Source organism: Coregonus clupeaformis, chromosome 11, assembly GCF_020615455.1.
Source record: "Coregonus clupeaformis isolate EN_2021a chromosome 11, ASM2061545v1, whole genome shotgun sequence".
In the NCBI taxonomy this organism is placed as follows: domain Eukaryota; kingdom Metazoa; phylum Chordata; class Actinopteri; order Salmoniformes; family Salmonidae; genus Coregonus; species Coregonus clupeaformis.
In genome coordinates, this window is record NC_059202.1 from 23366172 (window position 1) to 23388081 (window position 21910).

The 21910-nt window shown below is 43.8% G+C and overlaps 1 protein-coding gene across 1 annotated transcript in view; it reads left to right on the plus strand.

The window, feature by feature from the left end:
• The first annotated feature begins 18496 nt into the window (after positions 1–18496).
• LOC121576543 (nexilin-like) overlaps positions 18497–21910 on the plus strand; it is a 33501-nt gene continuing 30087 nt past the window's right edge. The window contains exons 1-4 of the mRNA XM_041889770.1: positions 18497–18585; positions 18827–18975; positions 20657–20854; positions 21146–21322. Coding sequence (XP_041745704.1) covers positions 18853–18975; positions 20657–20854; positions 21146–21322 — 498 coding nt within the window. The 5' untranslated portion in view covers positions 18497–18585; positions 18827–18852. The remainder of the gene's footprint in view (positions 18586–18826; positions 18976–20656; positions 20855–21145; positions 21323–21910) is intronic.

The window sequence follows — 21910 nt, forward strand, 5'->3', positions numbered from 1 at the left end:
GACAGCAATCTTTATGTCATACCACAGATTCTCAATTGGATTGAGGTCTGGGCTTTGACTAGGCCATTCCAAAACATTGAAATGTTTCCCCTTAAACCACTCGAGTGTTGCTTTAGCAGTATGCTTAGGGTCATTGTCCTGCTGGAAGGTGAACCTCCGTTCCAGTCTCAAATCTCTGGAAGACTGAAACAGGTTTCCCTCAAGAATTTCCCTGTATTTAGCGCCATCCATCATTCCTTCAATTCTGACCAGTTTCCCAGTCCCTGTTGATGAAAAACATCCCACAGCATGATGCTGCCACCATCATGCTTCACTGTGGGGATGGTGTTCTCGGGGTGATGAGAGGTGTTGGGTTTGCGCCAGACATAGCGTTTTCCTTGATGGCCAAAAAGCTCAATTTTAGTCTCATCTGACCAGAGTACCTTCTTCCATATGTTTGGGGAGTCTCCCACATGTCTTTTGGCGAACACCAAACGTGTTTGCTTATTTTTTTCTTTAAGCAATGGCTTTTTTCTGGCCACTCTTCAGTAAAGCCCAACTCTGTGGAGTGTACGGTTTAAAATAGTCCTATGGACAGATACTCTAATCTCTTTGCAGCTCCTTCAGGGTTATCTTTTGTCTCTTGTTGCCTCTCTGATTAACGCCCTCCTTGCCTGGTCTGTGAGTTTTGGTGGGCGGCCCTCTCTTAGCAGGTTTGTTGTGGTGCCATATTCTTTCCATTTTTTTATATTGGATTTAATGGTGCTCCGTGGGATGTTCAAAGTTTCGGATATTTTTTTATAATCCAACCCTGATCTTTACTTCTCCACAACTTTGTCCCTGACCTGTTTGGAGAGCTCCTTGTTCTTCATGGTGCCGCTTGCTTGGTCGTGCCCCTTGCTTAGTGGTGTTGCAGACTCAGGGGCCTTTCAGAACAGGTGTATATATACTGAGATCATGTGACAGATCATGTGACACTTAGATTGCACACAGGTGGACTTTATTTAACTAATTATGTGACTTCTGAAGGTAATTGTTTGCACCAGATCTTATTTAGGGGCTTCATAGCAAAGGGGGTGAATACATATGCATGCACCACTTTTCCGTAATTTGTTTTTTATAATTTTTTGAAACAAGTTATTTTTTAAATTTCGCTTCACCAATTTGGACTATTTTGTGTATGTCCATTACATGGAATACAAATAAAAATCAATATAAATTACAGGTTGTAATGCAACAAAATAGGAAAAACGCCAAGGGGGATGAATACTTTTGCAAGGCACTGTTCAGATGTGCCAAACTTGTAGCGTCATACCCTAGAAGACTCGAGGCTGTAATCACTGCCAAAGGTGCTTCGACAAAGTACTGAGTAAAGGGTCTGAATACTTATGTAAATGTGATATTTCATTATATATATATATTTTTATACATTTCAAAAAATTTCTAAAAACCTGTTTTTATTTTGTCATTATAGTAGCCCTATTGCAAAAAGAAAACAAGCCAAGGAAAGGTAGGTTAAACAGTTTATTAAAATATATACATTTACTCACAAAATAATTGTTCCAATGGCAGGGTATATAATTTGACAGATAAAAACACTGTCTGTCTGGGATAATGGCAGAGAGAACTGCAGCTGTATCTGTGTTGCGCGAACAGGAAGGACCATGCGTATTTGAGGCGACAGATGAACCAGGCTCTGGCGCGCGCGGAATGCGGTATATGGCCGAAGTAGCAGTACTACTATGGAAGCTGGTTACGGATAAGTAACCTCACCCATTGGACTTTGAGTCGTCTCACTGTGAACGGGCGCACGCATCTCCGTGCTTTGACAAATTGGGATTTCTATACTTGACATTACATTTGTTTTAATCCACTATCTGCACAGAAAAGTCCTATGATAAGGAGGATATTACATTGAAACAGGTAAACTTTTTTCCTGCAAAACTTTAATTGAAGATAATGTGTGTTATGTGGATACTAAAATTCACCTGCTGGGGCGAGTTTACATTTTGCCCCTCAATGGTTGATCTGGAAACTGAGATTTATAATGTGAAAGAGAACATAATGCTATTCAGAAGACTAAGCTAAATATAATTTAGTAATAAAAAAAAGTGTAAATATGAAAGTAATATATTTCAGTCAGGCTTAGTTGACTTTGCATTGACATTCAGCTGTTGGGTATACAATCATACATCTGTTTTATTTAGCTGTAAAATAAAATATTATGATCGTTTTGTTTACTATAGCATAAAGGGGCTAACATGACCAAACATCAAACAAAGGGCCTAACATGACCAAACATCAAGCAAAGAAATCCAGATAAAAAATTTTTAACACACAGAATCTTCTAACACGTTGTCATGGTATTTAGTGGCAGCGGAGTATACTATCAGCCAAAAATAGGACTTCACTTGCCAGGCCTAAATGTATTGGTTAACGATGATACGGCAGTTCAAGTTATTCTACGCAAATCCTTGCATGAATTGTGTGTTCAATAAACGTTTTTATGGGTGTAACTATGTCAGGGTAATGCAATAGACTGTCGATCATATTTAGGGTAATACTTTTTGATTATTTTTGCCAACCTGTAAAGGTCATAATTGATACAGTAGGATACTTAAATTTATATACCATATTGAAGTGCTTCAACAATAGACTGTAAAAATAGAAAGTCTCAAAACATTATAATTGTGTAATGAAACCATAAAAAGTAGTGCACGTAAATTGAGATCTGATGTTTGGAGGGTGTTTGAATGTAAACCCAATGTAAGTGTTTTAATACACAGAATGTGTTTTAAAACGGAAATGTAGTGCTCTTAAACACCCAAAATGATTATTGGGGGCGGCAGGTAGCCTAGTGTTGGGCCTGTAACCGAAAGGTTGCTGGTTCAAATACCTGAGCCGGAAAAGTGGAAAAATCAGCCCGTTCTGCCCTTGAGCAAGGCAGTTAATCCCCGACAACTGCTGTCGATTAAGGCAGCGGAAGACACATTTCGGTTGAATGCATTCCAACCTGAATATTTTTTTTTTTTTTGGAGCATTGTGAAAACAGTTTTGGGGGTTTCAGTGCATGTAAAAGGCAGCATCAAAACACAAAACCTGTGTTTCTTATAGAGTCAATGGTTTAGAAAAGCAAATGGTTTATAGCCTGAATATTGATTGATGATAATATAGTTTTTATTTAGACAGATTAGAAACAGGAGGGGCATAAAGATGGTACATTTCGTAAGAGTTTGCCAACTCAACCACACAGCCACACTGTAAAACATTATTCTGGGGTGAATTGAAATTGACAAGAAAAATAACCAACATATACTTAATAAAAATGAATGTAAGTCATGCAGAGCCCGTCGTCTAGCGGTAACGCACCCGGTTTAGACAGGTCAGCCCTCTCCCAACCGAAGACCGGTTAAATTCCCAGCTCCAACCTTTCAATCTGTTTCTCCCACTATCTGTATCCCCTCTGTCATTTCATAACTGTTTCAATAAAGTGTCAAAATACACAAAAAATCTGTTTGAAAAAATGTATGCAAGTCGTTTCAATGATTTGTTGACCTTAAGAGTCTATTGACGCACATGTGCGTCTGTCTAAGTAACATAATACAACAATTATGTCCGTTTAAACTAGAGATATCAGTTCTCAATCCACCGCATCCGCCTATGTCGCCCTTCCGCATCTGCGGTGGAAGGATGAGACATCCCAAAAATCTGTCTTCTAACGAATACGTCTGTAGCGTCTGAACGGTTTGGCCTACGAATTATTATGGAAAAGGAAGACTCACGAACATGATGGTGTTCTCCGTTTTGCTCTATGACCGCCCACAAGTGTCATGGGACTCGTCTGAAGGTAACCCATACAAACTAATGGAAGTATAGAGGTAGTTTTGTGCCAACAACAATAAGGGGTTAAATATGTGTCCAAAACAACAAAAATATTTCCTGAGCTTTCTTATACAGTGGGGAAAAAAAGTATTTAGTCAGCCACCAATTGTGCAAGTTCTCCCACTTAAAAAGATGAGAGAGGCCTGTAATTTTCATCATAGGTATATGTCAACTATGACAGACAAAATGAGAAAAGAAAATCCTGAAAATCACATTGTAGGAATTTTTAATGAATTTATTTGCAAATTATGGTGGAAAATAAGTATTTGGTCAATAACAAAAGTTTCTCAATACTTTGTTATATACCCTTTGTTGGCAATGACACAGGTCAAACGTTTTCTGTAAGTCTTCACAAGGTTTTCACACACTGTTGCTGGTATTTTGGCCCATTCCTCCATGCAGATCTCCTCTAGAGCAGTGATGTTTTGGGGCTGTCGCTGGGCAACACAGACTTTCAACTCCCTCCAGATTTTCTATGGGGTTGAGATCTGGAGACTGGCTAGGCCACTCCAGGACCTTGAAATGCTTCTTACGAAGCCACTCCTTCGTTGCCCGGGCGGTGTGTTTGGGATCATTGTCATGCTGAAAGACCCAGCCACGTTTCATCTTCAATGCCCTTGCTGATGGAAGGAGGTTTTCACTCAAAATCTCACAATACATGGCCCCATTCATTCTTTCCTTTACACGGATCAGTCGTCCTGGTCCCTTTGCAGAAAAACAGCCCCAAAGCATGATGTTTCCACCCCCATGCTTCACAGTAGGTATGGTGTTCTTTGGATGCAACTCAGCATTCTTTGTCCTCCAAACACGACGAGTTGAGTTTTTACCAAAAAGTTCTATTTTGGTTTCATCTGACCATATGACATTCTCCCAATCCTCTTCTGGATCATCCAAATGCACTCTAGCAAACTTCAGACGTGCCTGGACATGTACTGGCTTAAGCAGGGGGGACACGTCTGGCACTGCAGGATTTGAGTCCCTGGCGGCGTAGTGTGTTACTGATGGTAGGCTTTGTTACTTTGGTCCCAGCTCTCTGCAGGTTATTCACTAGGTCCCCCCGTGTGGTTCTGGGATTTTTTGCTCACCGTTCTTGTGATCATTTTGACCCCACGGGGTGAGATCTTGCGTGGAGCCCCAGATCGAGGGAGATTATCAGTGGTCTTGTATGTCTTCCATTTCCTAATAATTGCTCCCACAGTTGATTTCTTCAAACCAAGCTGCTTACCTATTGCAGATTCAGTCTTCCCAGCCTGGTGCAGGTCTACAATTGTGTTTCTGGTGTCCTTTGACAGCTCTTTGGTCTTGGCCATAGTGGAGTTTGGAGTGTGACTGTTTGAGGTTGTGGACAGGTGTCTTTTATACTGATAACAAGTTCAAACAGGTGCCATTAATACAGGTAATGAGTGGAGGACAGAGGAGCCTCTTAAAGAAGAAGTTACAGGTCTGTGAGAGCCAGAAATCTTGCTTGTTTGTAGGTGACCAAATACTTATTTTCCACCATAATTTGCAAATAAATTCATTAAAAATCCTACAATGTGATTTTCTGGATTTTTTTCTCTCTCTCAATTTGTCTGTCATAGTTGACGTGTACCTATGATGAAAATTACAGGCCTCTCTCATCTTTTTAAGTGGGAGAACTTGCACAATTGGTGGCTGACTAAATACTTTTCCCCCCACTGTATCTAGATATAGGACAGACACTTCAAAACCTTATTCCTTATGAGTTCTTTTTTGACTGTCTTTTTCAGATTTTTTTTTGCCATTTATAAATGTGTTATTCAATGCGTTTCTATGGGTTATAGTAGTAAAGGCCAAATTCAATATTTTATAAAATCATTTTTTAATATATATTTTTTCTATACCTAAAGGGGTCCTAAAATTCAAACTGAAATAGCTAAACGATGCATGGTATGCCCATCTTAAAACAATTCCATATGTTAGCTTAGTACCCCCCGCAAAATAAGGTAAATCCAGCTTAATATGTTGCTCAAAATGTATCTTTCATGAGGATAACCAAAGAGAGAGACAATTGACTGACTGAACTCATTGGAAGTCTTTGGTTTTAATCTCCTTGCATTTCCTATCTCGCCACGTGACTCTGTTTTTAGAGGATTGTGGGTAATTCAAAATGTTTAGACTTTATGATTCCTTCACACCGTGTTGAATGCACGTTTGAAGAAAGAAAAGTATGTTTCTATATTAGTATTAAGCTTGTTGCACCATGAGGTGTAATGGATCATGATGAACGGATATCAAAAGCTTCAGACAAATGATGTTCAATGAGGACAACATCCATTTCCACATTCATTATTGGCAATGGAAGAGGCAAGTGCAGAATCTCCAGTTCTTGCAGTTTAACCTCTAGTTACTGCTGGTGGTTTGGACACTATGCTTGACAATGCCTGCCGAAGCGGTATATAATGGCAAATGCATAAAACAATGTTAAACATTAAAACACCAGACAAAGGGATCTAATTCTGCACTGGACAGGATTCAGAACATCAGAATGCTGTTTGGAAGCTTAAGAGAGAGGAAACAACCCCAATTCTGCACTAAACTGGACTCGAAACACCAAAATAGTGTTTTCAACCTTTTCTGGTGTTGCACCATGCAATGTTTGAAAACGTCTCAGGATGATGTGTTTCAATACTCCAACAAACTTAAGGTTTCATCTCCTTCAAGTTGGTGGCAGCTCATCTGCCACAAAGCACTTAATTTTAACAGTGTACTATAAAAATGCATGAAATTATATTTTTGAATGGTAATTGTATTTTAGCAAAGGCCTACAACTTCTTTGTAGAGAGATGGTGACTTGGGCATTGTGTTCACTTACTGTTTCCCCATATTGTACCATTTTGTCCATTTGTGATTTGCACAGACACAATATTGTGATAAAAAGGGTCTATGAATTATAGGCTTTATTATCATGCCTGGTTATCACAGCTGGATTGAAGAGGGCAGTGCAGTCTGTTGACCAGCTCCACAGCTGGATTGAAGAGGGCAGTGCAGTCTGTTGACCAGCTCCACAGCTGGATTGAAGAGGGCAGTGCAGTCTGTTGACCAGCTCCACAGCTGGATTGAAGAGGGCAGTGCAGTCTGTTGACCAGCTCCACAGCTGGATTGAAGAGGGCATTGCAGTCTGTTGACCAGCTCCACAGCTGGATTAAAGAGGGCAGTGCAGTCTGTTGACCAGCTCCACAGCTGGATTGAAGAGGGCAGTGCAGTCTGTTGACCAGCTCCACAGCTGGATTGAAGAGGGCAGTGCAGTCTGTTGACCAGCTCCACAGCTGGATTGAAGAGGGCAGTGCAGTCTGTTGACCAGCTCCACAGCTGTGACAGACTTTCTGAACCCATTCGAATGCTACATTGGACAGAGGGAAACATAGCCAGTCGAGATAACCTCTTAGAAAGTAGTCTTGAGTTATTCATATATTGGTAGAATCAAGTTAATTACCTGTTACTCTCTCTGTTTTCAACCTTCAGACTGGTAATCCATACCATCAACATCATAGTAGTTGTCGCAGTCAAAGTAATAGCTGTGATATGTGCCAACACAGCTGTTCATCAAGTGTGTAATGCGAGATTGATCTAACTCAAAGTCTAACTGTTAATTTAGTAGGCCTGTTAATCAACAAATCAACGTTTGGTACATTTAGGCCTACCCTTCAAGTTTTCAATCCATGAATCAATTAAATCAATCAAAGGTTATTTGATGGCCTGTATCTTTTTATGAAGCACTTTGTTAACCGCAAACCCCTGACTATTTACTTCAGTATCATTACCAAATTAATTGATGAGAATACTTTCTACATTTAGCTTAGAGTTCTAACAGACTGATAAACAGTAACCTTTTTAGTGTCTGATGAATCTCTGGCCCAAATATCTCTTGCTCATCCGATTGTCTGGTACTAAGTCTGGTACTAAGTCTGGTACTAAGGCTGGTACTAAGTATGGTACTAAGGCTGGTACTAAGTATGGTACTAAGGCTGGTACTAAGTCTGGTACTAAGGCTGGTACTAAGGCTGGTACTAAGGCTGGTACTAAGGCTGGTACTAAGTCTGGTACTAAGGCTGGTACTAAGTATGGTACTAAGTCTGGTACTAAGTCTGGTACTAAGTATGGTACTAAGGCTGGTACTAAGTATGGTACTAAGTCTGGTACTAAGTCTGGTACTAAGGCTGGTACTAAGTATGGTACTAAGGCTGGTATTAAGTGTGGTACTAAGGCTGGTACTAAGGCTGGTACTAAGGCTGGTACTAAGGCTGGTACTAAGGCTGTTACTAAGGCTGGTACTGAGGCTGGTACTGAGGCTGGTACTAAGGCTGGTATTAAGGCTGGTACTAAGGCTGGTACTAAGTCTGGTACTAAGTCTGGTACTAAGGCTGGTACTAAGGCTGGTACTAAGGCTGGTACTAAGGCTGGTACTAAGTCTGGTACTAAGTCTGGTACTAAGTATGGTACTAAGGCTGGTACTAAGTATGGTACTAAGTCTGGTACTAAGTCTGGTACTAAGGCTGGTACTAAGTATGGTACTAAGGCTGGTATTAAGTGTGGTACTAAGGCTGGTACTAAGGCTGGTACTGAGGCTGGTACTAAGGCTGGTACTAAGGCTGGTACTAAGGCTGGTACTAAGGCTGGTACTTAAGGCTGGCATTAAGTATGGTGCTAAGGCTGGTACTAAGGCTGGTACTAAGGCTGGTACTAAGGCTGGTACTTAAGGCTGTTACTAAGGCTGGTACTAAGTCTGGTACTAAGGCTGGTACGAAGTATGGTACTAAGGCTGGTACTAAGGCTGGTACTAAGTATGGTACTAAGGCTGGTACTAAGTCTGTTACTAAGGCTGTTACTAAGGCTGATACTAAGGCTGGTACTAAGTCTGGTACTAAGTATGGTACTAAGGCTGGTACTAAGTCTGTTACTAAGGCTGTTACTAAGGCTGGTACTAAGGCTGGTACTAAGTATGGTACTAAGGCTGGTACTAAGTATGGTACTAAGGCTGGTACTAAGTCTGTTACTAAGGCTGTTACTAAGGCTGGTACTAAGGCTGGTACTAAGTATGGTACTAAGGCTGGTACTAAGGCTGGTATTAAGGCTGGTACTAAGTCTGTTACTAAGGCTGTTACTAAGGCTGGTACTAAGGCTGGTACTAAGTATGGTACTAAGGCTGGTACTAAGGCTGGTACTAAGTATGGTACTAAGGCTGGTACTAAGGCTGGTACTAAGTATGGCACTAAGGCTGGTACTAAGGCTGGTACTAAGGCTGGTACTAAGGCTGGTACTTAAGGCTGGTACTAAGTCTGGTACTAAGGCTGGTACTAAGGCTGGTACTAAGTATGGTACTAAGGCTGGTACTAAGGCTGGTACTAAGTATGGTACTAAGGCTGGTACTAAGGCTGGTACTAAGGCTGGTACTAAGGCTGGTATTAAGGCTGGTACTAAGTCTGGTACTAAGGCTGGTACTAAGGCTGGTACTAAGGCTGGTACTAAGGCTGGTACTAAGGCTGGTATTAAGGCTGGTACTAAGGCTGGTACTAAGGCTGGTACTAAGGCTGGTACTAAGTATGGCACTAAGGCTGGTACTAAGGCTGGTACTAAGGCTGGTACTAAGGCTGGTACTTAAGGCTGGTACTAAGGCTGGTACTAAGGCTGGTACTAAGGCTGGTACTAAGGCTGGTACTTAAGGCTGGTACTAAGGCTGGTATTAAGGCTGGTACTAAGGCTGGTACTAAGGCTGGTACTAAGGCTGGTACTTAAGGCTGGTACTAAGGCTGGTATTAAGGCTAGTACTTAAGGCTGGTACTAAGGCTGGTATTAAGGCTGGTACTAAGTCTGGTACTAAGGCTGGTACTAAGGCTGGTACTTAAGGCTGGTACTAAGGCTGGTACTAAGGCTGGTACTAAGGCTGGTACTAAGTCTTATGTTTTGTCAAGGGTCTGCAGGGTGACGTGGCTACCGACCCTCGCTCTGTCCAACCGCATATCACTCATCAGAAATAGCCATGATCACATGGCCTGGACACACAAGCGGGCTATACTTAGTATCCTGGCCCTGCATATTATGCTGTGGCTCAGTATACTGAGTGGAGGAGGTGGAGGAGGACGAGCACCCCTTTCCTTCCCCAAACTGCAGCAGCCATGAGGTGCCTGACTCCCCAAACAGACACTCGCAAGACTTCAGCTGCTCTGCAAAAAAATAATATTTATCATGTGATATTCTGTAGGGAATTAATCAATCGCTTGTGTTTTATAGAGCCTTTTTACAGTGGTTGTCACAAAGTGCTTCACAGTACACTCTGTTTGCTTTATAGTATAAATATATATATGTAGGGTACACTCTTAGAAAAAAAGGTGCTAAGTAGAACCATATGGGGATCTTCAGTTTGTCCCCATAGGGGAACCCTTTTTGGTGCTGGGTAGAACCTTTGCAGAGGGTTCTATCTAGAACCCTCTATATCGGGTTCTTCAAAGAACCCCCTGTATATATACTGAACAAAAATATAAACGCAATATGCAACAATTTCACAGATTTTACTGAGTTACAGTTCATATAAGGAAATCAGTCAATTGAAATATATTCATTAGGCCCTAATCAATGGCTTTCACATGACTGGGCAGGGGTGCAGCCATGGGTAGGCCTTGGAGGGCATAGGCCTACCCACTTAAAAGCCAGGCCCACCCACTGGGGAGTCAGGCCCAGCCAATCAGAATGAGTTTCTCCCCACAACGGCACCTCCTTACCTTCAGGCTCTGATCAGTCCCTACACCCAAACGAGGGCATTGCGTTCATCCACCTCTGGCCTGCTGGAACCCCTACCTCTGCGGAAGCACAGTTCCCGCTCAGCCCAGTCAAAACTGTTCGCTGCTCTGGCACCCCAATGGTGGAACAAGCTCCCTCACGACGCCAGGACAGCGGAGTCACTCACCACCTTCCGGAGACACTTGAAACCCCACCTCTTTAAGGAATACCTGGGATAGGATTAAAGTAATCCTTCTACCCCCCCCCCAAAAAAATAAAAATAAAAAAATAAAAAAATATAGATATTGTAAAGTGGTTGTCCCACTGGCTATCATAAGGTGAATGCACCAATTTGTAAGTCGCTCTGGATAAGAGTGTCTGCTAAATGACGAAAATGTAAAAATTTAAATGTGAAATGGCTTTATTACAGACAGACATACTTGTGTTGTGTGACAAAACTGCACATTTTAAAGTGGCCTTTTATTGTCCCCAGCACAAGGGGCACCTGTGTAATGATAATGCTGTTTAATCAGCTTCTTGATTCACCACACCTGTCAGGTGGATGGATTATCTTAGCTAAGGAGAAATGCTCACTAACAGGGATGTAAACAAATTTGTGCACAACATTGGAGAGAAATAAGCTTTTTGTGCGTATGGAACATTTCTGGGATTTTTTATTTCAGCTCATGAAACATGGGACCAACACTTTACATGTTGCGTTTATATTTTTGTTCAGTATAGTTCTACCTAGAACCCTCTATGAAGGGTTCTGCCTGGAACCCTCTATGAAGGGTCCTACCAAAAACCATTTTATCATCTAAAGATTATACCTAGAACTGCTATGAATGGTTCCACCAGCCTTACTAGCCTTTAAATACATTACATATATCATAAGGCCTTTCTTTGAGGGCCTAGTTCTACCCTAACACAGTGGTGTTAGAGAAAAAGTCTGCAAGTCACATTATGCTGGCTTGCAAAGTGATGTGTAATTTCTATTGGAAATGTTAATCACCCGCAACCTGCATTCAGCATGACTACCAGGATAGGGAAGATTGCATACTGAGACTACCTCAATCATCTAAACTGGAACAACCAGCTCAGGAACGGGTCCAATAAATCCAATCACTAACAGATTGGATTACTTTAAAAACTGTATATTATTTAAATTCCTGTAGCATAAAATTAGTCAACCAATCAATGTACATGCAAAAACACAGAGATTACCGTAGAAAAATACAATTCTGAAAATCTCCATGCAATACAGCATCCTGGGAAATGTTACATACAGTGGGGAAAAAAAGTATTTAGTCAGCCACCAATTGTGCAAGTTCTCCCACTTAAAAAGATGAGAGAGGCCTGTAATTTTCATCATAGGTACACGTCAACTATGACAGACAAAATTAGAAAAAAAAATCCAGAAAATCACATTGTAGGATTTTTTATGAATTTATTTGCAAATTATGGTGGAAAATAAGTATTTGGTCAATAACACAAGTTTCTCAATACTTTGTTATATACCCTTTGTTGGCAATGACACAGGTCAAACGTTTTCTGTAAGTCTTCACAAGGTTTTCACACACTGTTGCTGGTATTTTGGCCCATTCCTCCATGAAGATCTCCTCTAGAGCAGTGATGTTTTGGGGCTGTCGCTGGGCAACACAGACTTTCAACTCCCTCCAAAGATTTTCTATGGGGTTGAGATCTGGAGACTGGCTAGGCCACTCCAGGACCTTGAAATGCTTCTTACGAAGCCACTCCTTCGTTGCCCGGGCGGTGTGTTTGGGATCATTGTCATGCTGAAAGACCCAGCCACGTTTCATCTTCAATGCCCTTGCTGATGGAAGGAGGTTTTCACTCAAAATCTCACAATACATGGCCCCATTCATTCTTTCCTTTACACGGATCAGTCGTCCTGGTCCCTTTGCAGAAAAACAGCCCCAAAGCATGATGTTTCCACCCCCATGCTTCACAGTAGGTATGGTGTTATTTGGATGCAACCCAGCATTCTTTGTCCTCCAAACACGACTGAGTTGAGTTTTTACCAAAAAGTTATATTTTGGTTTCATCTGACCATATGACATTCTCCCAATCCTCTTCTGGATCATCCAAATGCACTCTAGCAAACTTCAGACAGGCCTGGACATGTACTGGCTTAAGCAGGGGGACACGTCTTGCACTGCAGGATTTGAGTCCCTGGCGGCGTAGTGTGTTACTGATGGTAGGCTTTGTTGCTTTGGTCCCAGCTCTCTGCAGGTCATTCACTAGGTCCCCCCGTGTGGTTCTGGGATTTTTGCTCACCGTTCTTGTGATCATTTTGACCCCACGGGGTGAGATCTTGCGTGGAGCCCCAGATCGAGGGAAATTATCAGTGGTCTTTTATGTCTTCCATTTCCTAATAATTGCTCCCACAGTTGATTTCTTCAAACCAAGCTGCTTACCTATTGCAGATTCAGTCTTCCCAGCCTGGTGCAGGTCTACAATTTTGTTTCTGGTGTCCTTTGACAGCTCTTTGGTCTTGGCCATAGTGGAGTTTGGAGTGTGACTGTTTGAGGATGTGGACAGGTGTCTTTTATACTGATAACAAGTTCAAACAGGTGCCATTAATACAGGTAACGAGTGGAGGACAGAGGAGCCTCTTAAAGAAGAAGTTACATGTCTGTGAGAGCCAGAAATCTTGCTTGTTTGTAGGTGACCAAATACTTATTTTCCACCATAATTTGCAAATAAATTCATAAAAAATCCTACAATGTGATTTTCTGGATTTTTTTTCTTCAATTTGTCTGTCATAATTGATGTGTACCTATGATGAAAATTACAGGCCTCTCTCATCTTTTTAAGTGGGAGAACTTGCACAATTGGTGGCTGACTAAATACTTTTTTTCCCCACTGTATGGTTCTATGTAGAACCCTTCTAGCCTTCCAAAGAATCCTTCTTGCCTTCCAAATAATCATCAAAGAACCCTTTCTTTCAAAAACGGTTCTTAGGATGTTAAAGGTTCTAGGTAGGACCCTTTGCCTTACAAAGAACCTTGTCTTCCAAAAAGGGTTCTTCAGATCAAAATGGTTCTTGGTAGACCTTTTGGACCCCTTTTTTCTAAGAGTGTAGTGAAACAGATACAGATATTAAAAGTTGCACACATTCTTGAAGTCTATACATGTATGGGCTAGCCATTTACCACACCAGATTTCAGAAAGGGCACTACATAATGTTTACTGGTAAAATAGTTGTCCTTGTTTTGCATTCGATATAGTTCATTCAATCAGCTCAATCTGAAGTTCATCATGGGTAGAAATGTTTCACAATTACGTAGCACATCTTTTAGGATAACTGAGAGGAATGAGAATCATTTTGCTAGCATTTTTCTTTAGAGTATGTTTGATGATGCGGCAGAGGAGCCTCATAAACGTTTTAAAGGGATGTAAAGGATGAATAATGCATGATTATGTAAAGAGAAAGATGTTTGTTGTTATTGTCCCATACCATAATGGTGTTTGTCATTTTTTGACAGGTAACATTTGAAGAGGGCCCTGTTGATTTGTCAAGAGTGGCGCAAACATGACTGAGGTGGCACAAAATATTGCTGATGTCGCATACCACATGACTGATGTGGCACACGATATGTGTGATAAAGCACACGATATGAGTGATAAAGCACACGATATGAGTGATAAAGCACACGATATGAGTGATAAAGCACACGATATGAGTGATAAAGCACACGATATGAGTGATAAAGCACACGATATGTGTGATAAAGCACACGATATGAGTGATAAAGCACACGATATGTGTGATAAAGCACACGAAATGAGTGATAAAGCACACGATATATAATAATAAATAATAATATGCCATTTAGCAGACGCTTTTATCCAAAGCGACTTACAGTCATGCGTGCATAAATTTTTTGTGTATGGGTGGTCCCGGGGATCGAACCCACTACCTTGGCGTTACAAGCGCCGTGCTCTACCAGCTGAGCTACAGAGGACCACCCATATGTGTGATAAAGCACACGATATGAGTGATAAAGCACACGATATGAGTGATAAAGCACACGATATGAGTGATAAAGCACACAATATGAGTGCTAAAGCACACGATATGAGTGATAAAGCACACGACGACGACGTAAACGAGTTGCACGGCCATGTGGCACACAAGGAGGACGATGTGGAACACGACAAGCATGATGAGGCACACAAAGAGGACGATGTGGAACACAACAAGCATGATGAGGCACACAAAGAGGACGATGTGGAACACAACAATCATGATGAGGCACACAAAGAGGACGATGTGGAACACAACAAGCATGATGAGGCACATGTCGTGTATGGAGATTATGACTATTTTAGAGGAACAAAGAAAATAATGTTTATCTTAGTTCAAAAGTAGCCGTTTGTGGAGGAGCCCGAGGAGGAGGAGGAGGAGGAGGAGGAAGATGAGGCACACAACATGAACGATGAAGAGGAGAAAGAAGAGAAGAACCAGTCACAGAACGTCTTTGAGGTGGCAATGAAACAAGAGGTGAGGCAAGGCGCTGTGTGTTCATCCTGCTATCAACAGTTAAAATGGATCTATTTGATAGATACTTTGCTTCCGGATAGGTTTACCATTCAAAAGAGTCAATCTGGAGTGTAGCACGTTGCTGAGCCAACCACAGATTTTACATTAAGGCAGGGATGGGCAACTGGCCGGCTGCGGGCCATAACTTCCCCCCTTTTGTGGGCCCGCGGATCAAATTTCGCTTAGGGCCCTCAAAAGGCTAGGGCCGGCTCTGACTACATGTGTGGGTGAGAATGTGGGTATGCAGAATTGCTAGCCTGATGAGTTCTGATTTTTTGTGGCCCCCACCCCCATCAAAGTTGCCTATCCATGCATTACGGAGTGACGGCCTGTAGATCTTTCATAAAGTTTCTGTACCGTTCAGCTAAATAGCACTATTCAAAACGTCTCTTTTAGTTCTGAGAACCACACTCCTACATATAAATCTTTACCTTAGCAATCCATTTCTCCCAATCCTTTACAATCTAACATGAACACTTTCTCCAGAGACTTCTGCGCTCCAAAAAGCCAGTGGCCAGGAGCTACGTGCCCCAGATTGGTAAGGCTGACGTGAAGAACAAGTCTGAAGCTATGCAGAAGGCCAGGGAGGAGCGCAACAGTAAGAGGAGCCAGGAGGAGCACCAGAAAAGGAAGGAGCAGTACGTCAAGGAGAGGGAATACAACGGCAGGAAGCAACAGGTCGTAGGTCAAACACAGAGAGCGATAACCCCAACTAACTGTGACCTGCATGGCATGGAGCACAAGCCTCAACAACAGAAGTGTGGGTGTACTGGAGAACTCATATCAGCATCATATCACTTTGCTGTCACGATCGTCGAAGGAGGAGGACCAAGGCGCAGCGTTGAAGGTGAACATGCTTTTTATTAATGTTACACGAACAAAACAACAAACGATACGTGAAGTCCTACGGTACAAACACAAACCAAAAGGAACAAGATCCCACACCATACTGTGGGAAACAGGCTGACTAAGTATGGTTCCCAATCAGAGACAACAAGAAACAGCTGATTCACGTTGCCTCTGATTGAGAACCACACTGGCCAACATAGAAACACAATACTAGAACGAACACAAATGAAAACTCACACCCTGGCTCAACATACTAGAGTCCCCAGAGCCAGGGCGTGACAGTACCCCCCCCAAAGGCGCGGACTCCGGCCGCGCCAACCAAACACCACAGGGGAGGGACCGGGTGGGCACTCCGCCTTGGCGGCGGATCCGGCTCCGGGCCTGATCCCCACTCCCTCTCCAACCCCCCAAAGTACCCCTGGTCCGGTCTGGCCCCGCTGGCCGGAGCTGGACTGCACACTGGTGGAGCGGATTGCTCTAGCTCCGGCGTGAAGCAGCTGACCGGTGCCGGACCAGGCACCGGTGGAACAGGCACGGGCCGTGCCGGACTGACGACGCACACCACTGGCTTGGTGTGGGGAGCAGGAACGGGGCGGACCGGGCTGGCGACGCTCACCATAGGCTTGGTGCGGGGAGCAGGAGCGGGCCGGACCGGGCTGGCGACGCGCACCATTGGCTTGGTGCAGAGAGCAGGAGCGGGCCGGACCGGGCTGGCGACACGCACCATTGGCCTGGTGCGGGGAGCAGGAACAGGCCGGGCCGGGCTGGCGACGCGCACCATAGGCTTGGTGCGGGGAGCAGGAACAGGCCGGGCCGGGCCGGCGACGCGCACCATAGGCTTGGTGCGGGGAGCAGGAACAGGCCGGGCCGGGCTGGCGACGCGCACCATTGGCTTGGTGCAGGGAGCAGGAACAGGCCGGGCCGGGCTGGCGACGCGCACCATTGGCTTGGTGCGGGGAGCAGGAGCGGGCCGGACCGGGCTGACGAAGCGCACCACTGACTTGGTGCGGAGAGCAGGAACAGGCCGGGCCGGGCTGGCGACGCGCACCATTGGCTTGGTGCGGGGAGCAGGAACAGGCCGGGCCGGGCTGGCGACGCGCACCATTGGCTTGGTGCGGGGAGCAGGAGCGGGCCGGACCGGGCTGACGAAGCGCACCACTGACTTGGTGCGGAGAGCAGGAATGGACCGGACTGGGCTGGCGACGCGCACCACAGGCTCGGTGCAAGGGACAGGAACAGACCGGACCGTACTGGGGACACACACCACTGGCCCTACGCAGGGATCAGGAACGGGCCGGACCGGACTGGTAACACACCCCAGTACCTCTCGCCGTGCCTCTACACCTTCCTTCCCCTTTTTGACCAGTGGCCCCCGTAACCTGGCGGCCTCCTCTGCCAACCCGCTGGGCCGCTCTATCGCGGTCTCCTGCTGCCCCGTCGTCCACGGCGTGAGCCCCCCCCTAAAAAATTTCTGGGCTTCTCTCCTTCCCTTGGACCAGGTCTCCATATCTCTCGCCAGCCTTTCGCCCTTCTACTTCCAAGTCAAGCCCCTCTCTTGCTCACACGGCTTGACCCAGTCGAGGAGGCGCTGGATATCCGCTAGAGATTTCCCTGGCGATGGTTCCTGGACCCGCTGCTTGGTCCAGTTCTGGTGGGATCTTCTGTCACGATCGTCGAAGGAGGAGGACCAAGGCGCAGCGTTGAAGGTGAACATGCTTTTTATTAATGTTACACGAACAAAACAACAAACGATACGTGAAGTCCTACGGTACAAACACAAACCAAAAGGAACAAGATCCCACACCATACTGTGGGAAACAGGCTGACTAAGTATGGTTCCCAATCAGAGACAACAAGCAACAGCTGATTCACGTTGCCTCTGATTGAGAACCACACTGGCCAACATAGAAACACAATACTAGAACGAACACAAATGAAAACTCACACCCTGGCTCAACATACTAGAGTCCCCAGAGCCAGGGCGTGACATTTGCACAAAGAATCTCAACAATCTATTGAAATATCTTAACAATTATGTAATAGATGTGCTTGGTTTGTACTTATGTCCATTTAGAGCAAACTTATACCCAAAACATGGGGATAGTTGAGAACATACTAAATCCATTTTCTATTTTACACATTGTCCTTTATTACAAGCTGTACCACAGGGATCATTGTAGTAAAACAAGCAACGTCTGATACAAGGGATGAACACATTGATACTCAGGAGGGGGGAAGAAAACACCCTGTACTGTCGTAGCTAACTCTCAGAGACCGGATGCCTAAATGTTGATCTCCCCTTATGTCACAACCGCATGATCCAATCAGAGGCCTCCCTGCAGGTCACTTGCTCGTGCTATTACATCAGATTAGGGCCTTGAGTACTTTCTGGGCCCAGCATGGCTCCTGAGGTGGCCAGCGTGCAGAGCAGATGATCCCAGATAAACCGATAACCTCTTAGCAACGCTCTTGGTCTGATCCACCACAGATAAAATAACTACTCGCCTCCAGTGATGAGGAGGAGGAGGTGAAGCCGGCCAAGGTTGAGAAATCCTACGTCCCCAAGATCACAGGTAGGAAATGGGGGGCAGGTGGGCTGGGAGAGGGTTGAGGAAGAGGGCGCTGTTCTAATCCTCATCTCACCACCTAGGTCGTATCCATTAGGCAACAAACAGAAGGAAACAAACTGAAACAGGGAGAGACTACCTGGATTTATCCAATAATTAACGCTCATTGTCATGTTCCATTGCAAACTGTTGTAAAATGTTGCGGGTCTCATTATCATCATCAACATGTGGGGTCTACACTCTACAGGCAGCGTGAAGGGGAAATTTGCCGAGATGGAGAAGCAGAGACATGAGGAGGAGAGGAAAAGGATGGAGGAGGAGAGGAAGAAGCGCGCCGCCCAGGACATCAAGGAGAAAGCGAAAATGCAGAAAGAGCTGGTCAAGAAAGCTGCAGAGGTAAGCTTGCGGGGTTCCTTTGTTGGGCCAGAGGTATACTGTAATGTAGACAATAGGGGAAGTGGGACAGTAGGGTTGGATTGCTCAGTCACTGCCCCCATTGTGGGATTGGCCTCCATCTCTGTGTAATCAGTCAGGTAATCCTCAACTGCCACCTGGATGATGTATTTTAAGTGCCATTTGAAAGGCTAACTGTTGCTGCAGGTTGGAGGGAAATCCTGCAATGGACTTGAGTGGTGCTTCAATCCATGGCAGCTCTGAGAGCACATATCATGTCTGATACAGTATATGCTATAAATATATGAGATATATCATATAAATCTTCACATGCATCATCACACAGCCTTCTACAGAAACAGGTCTTAGAATGTGCCATAAACTGAAATAGGCTGACTGCTTTGGAAGCGTTCAGCGCTAGCTGTGCATTAAAGCTAGGCTAACCTCTGCCACAGGCTTTCATCCTACCTTCGGTATGACGCCTGGAAGCCGAGGCTAACACTAGGCTAGCTGTAGTTGTAGCCATGCCAAACTGGACTGAAGCCAGTTCTGCATTACCACATTGATGTTGACCTAGATACAACAAGATGCTAGATGGTTACAAGTAATAACACACACGTATGTTTAACACTAGGAAGCATTAGGCCTACAAATGTTTGACATTTCAAATTTGTTCAAATTTCTCATGCAAATTTCAAGTATACAATAGAAAACATTAATGTTATTCTTTCAAATTCAAATGAAATACACAATGTGGCAACCATTAACCTTAGTGTGCCATTTCAGGATATCTAAAATGAATATGTTAATGACCTTGTACTAGATAGAGAATTACATAGTACTTACTACTACTAGACTAATTCTAAGAGTGGTACTGAAAGTACTTTCTATCTTGGCGCAGGGCAATTACAGAGATGTTCCAACATAGTTACTCTGGCAAAGCCTATTGAAAGGGTTTATTTTATGTGGAAATACGCTTGGTTTGGCTGTGGATGGACAGGCTGCATGGATATTGTCTGTTTATATTCAGTGCTTCCTGTACACACAGTGTTGATATTAGTTCTACTCCACTGAATTACAGTAATTCGTCTCTTGAACATGATGAAAGCTAGATAAACTTCTCTCTTCACTGCCTCCTTTCACTGCAACCTACTGCATGTACCTATACTGTAGTAGTTGGTGAAAACTTGGGGAAATCTTCCTGGTTTATTAGCAATCCCCCCCCCCCCCCCCTAGCTGACCGAATTAGACGCTCCTATCTTAGGGTTGACACTCAATGACATGTCTACTGCAAATGTTGGCCATTACCAAAATAATGTTCTCCTTCAAGGCCTATCTTCGTGTGTGTGTGTGTGTGTGTGTGTGTGTGTGTGTGTGTGTGTGTGTGTGTGTGTGTGTGTGTGTGTGTGTGTGTGTGTATTTTATTTGTGGGGATTTTCTTTCCATTTTGACAGGTCTCAACTAATAACTTCATAATGTATAACATAGCTTTAGCCCATTACTTGAATAAACACGACCACTTCATTTGTTAACTTCACAGACCAGGAAATGGTTTGTTTTGTTGATGTTTGATGTGTTAAATACCCTTTGGGAATGAATTAAGTACTGTCTTGTCTTATCGTATCTTATCCAATCTTAATTGTAATTTCCTCTTCTAACAATGGCTTTTGTCCATTTATGTCAGGAGGGAGATGACGCTATACTGGTCCGCATGGTGCCGGCGATGCCGTCGCGACCTCCAGGCAGGATCAAGATGAACTTTGAGGACCTAGAGAAGAACCGCGAGGAAGAGCAGAAGAAGAGGACAGAGGAGGAGAAGAAGAAGAGCTACAATGAGAACAGGCGCTCCTTCCGCGAGGCCAAGCAGCGCTCGGTCGTCCAGGTGAGCTGAAGAGAACCTCTCCCATAGGCTTCGGCAGGACTGGCAGCATAGCTGTTTCTAGGAATCTAATAATTCATGAAAGCCATTATACCTGTGTCAATTTGTGTCAATACTTCAATACAATACTTCATGGCTGGTCTAAGTGCAGATTGTTTATGTCAGCCCACACAGGAAAGATCATAGGTGTTTCTAGGAAAATCAAATGTTTCATGAAAGCTATTCTATTCTGTCTGTGTCAATACTTCATGTGGATATGGTGGTCTCTGATGTAGACTGATTGTGTCAACGCAGGGTGAGGACGAGGAACAGCCCACAGAGAAGGAGCAGGTGACTCCTGGGAAGCTAAAGATTACATTTGAGGAGGCTGAGAAGGAGAGGCAGGAACGCCTGAGGAAACAGGCAGAGAGGGAGGCTAAACAACATCTGCAGGATGAGAAGAAAACGTTTGAGGAGGCCAAGCTGGAAATGGTGACTGATCTTATAAAACATTAATAGCAAATTTTTTTATTTGCTTATTAGCACATCACATTTCAATGTCCTGTTCTTTCCTTGTGAGAGCTGAGATACAGTATTTCAGTGCTAGATCAACCTTGGAGGTAAATTAGCAGAGTGGCCGTTCCGTTCCAACCCTGCTCAGTCCCTTCATACGCCCTTTCATTCAGCGCTTTCCTCTTGTGCTTTTGAAGTTGACTTGTGCTGTCTTTAGGTCTTGATAATACTTTTTTAAATGTATCTGTCAGAGCTTGAATGTTGTTGTGTAATGTAGTTATAGTAATGTAGTTACACAGGTTAAAATTCTATCACATGCATTGCATAAGGTCTCTTAACTTAAACTGTCCATCACAAGTCCCCTTTCTGAAAACCATACTGTAACTACACACATCTGTCAGAACTTTCATGTTGTGTATAATATAGTTATAATGGTTATTTAATCAACCCTTCATTAGGTGTTCTGAATCTCGTTCGGGGATTGAACCTGTGTTGTGGTTGTGGTGGTTGTTGTTCTAACCACCTGAGCTACACTTCCCAGCCTTGTGCCTGGTGTGACTTTGGAAC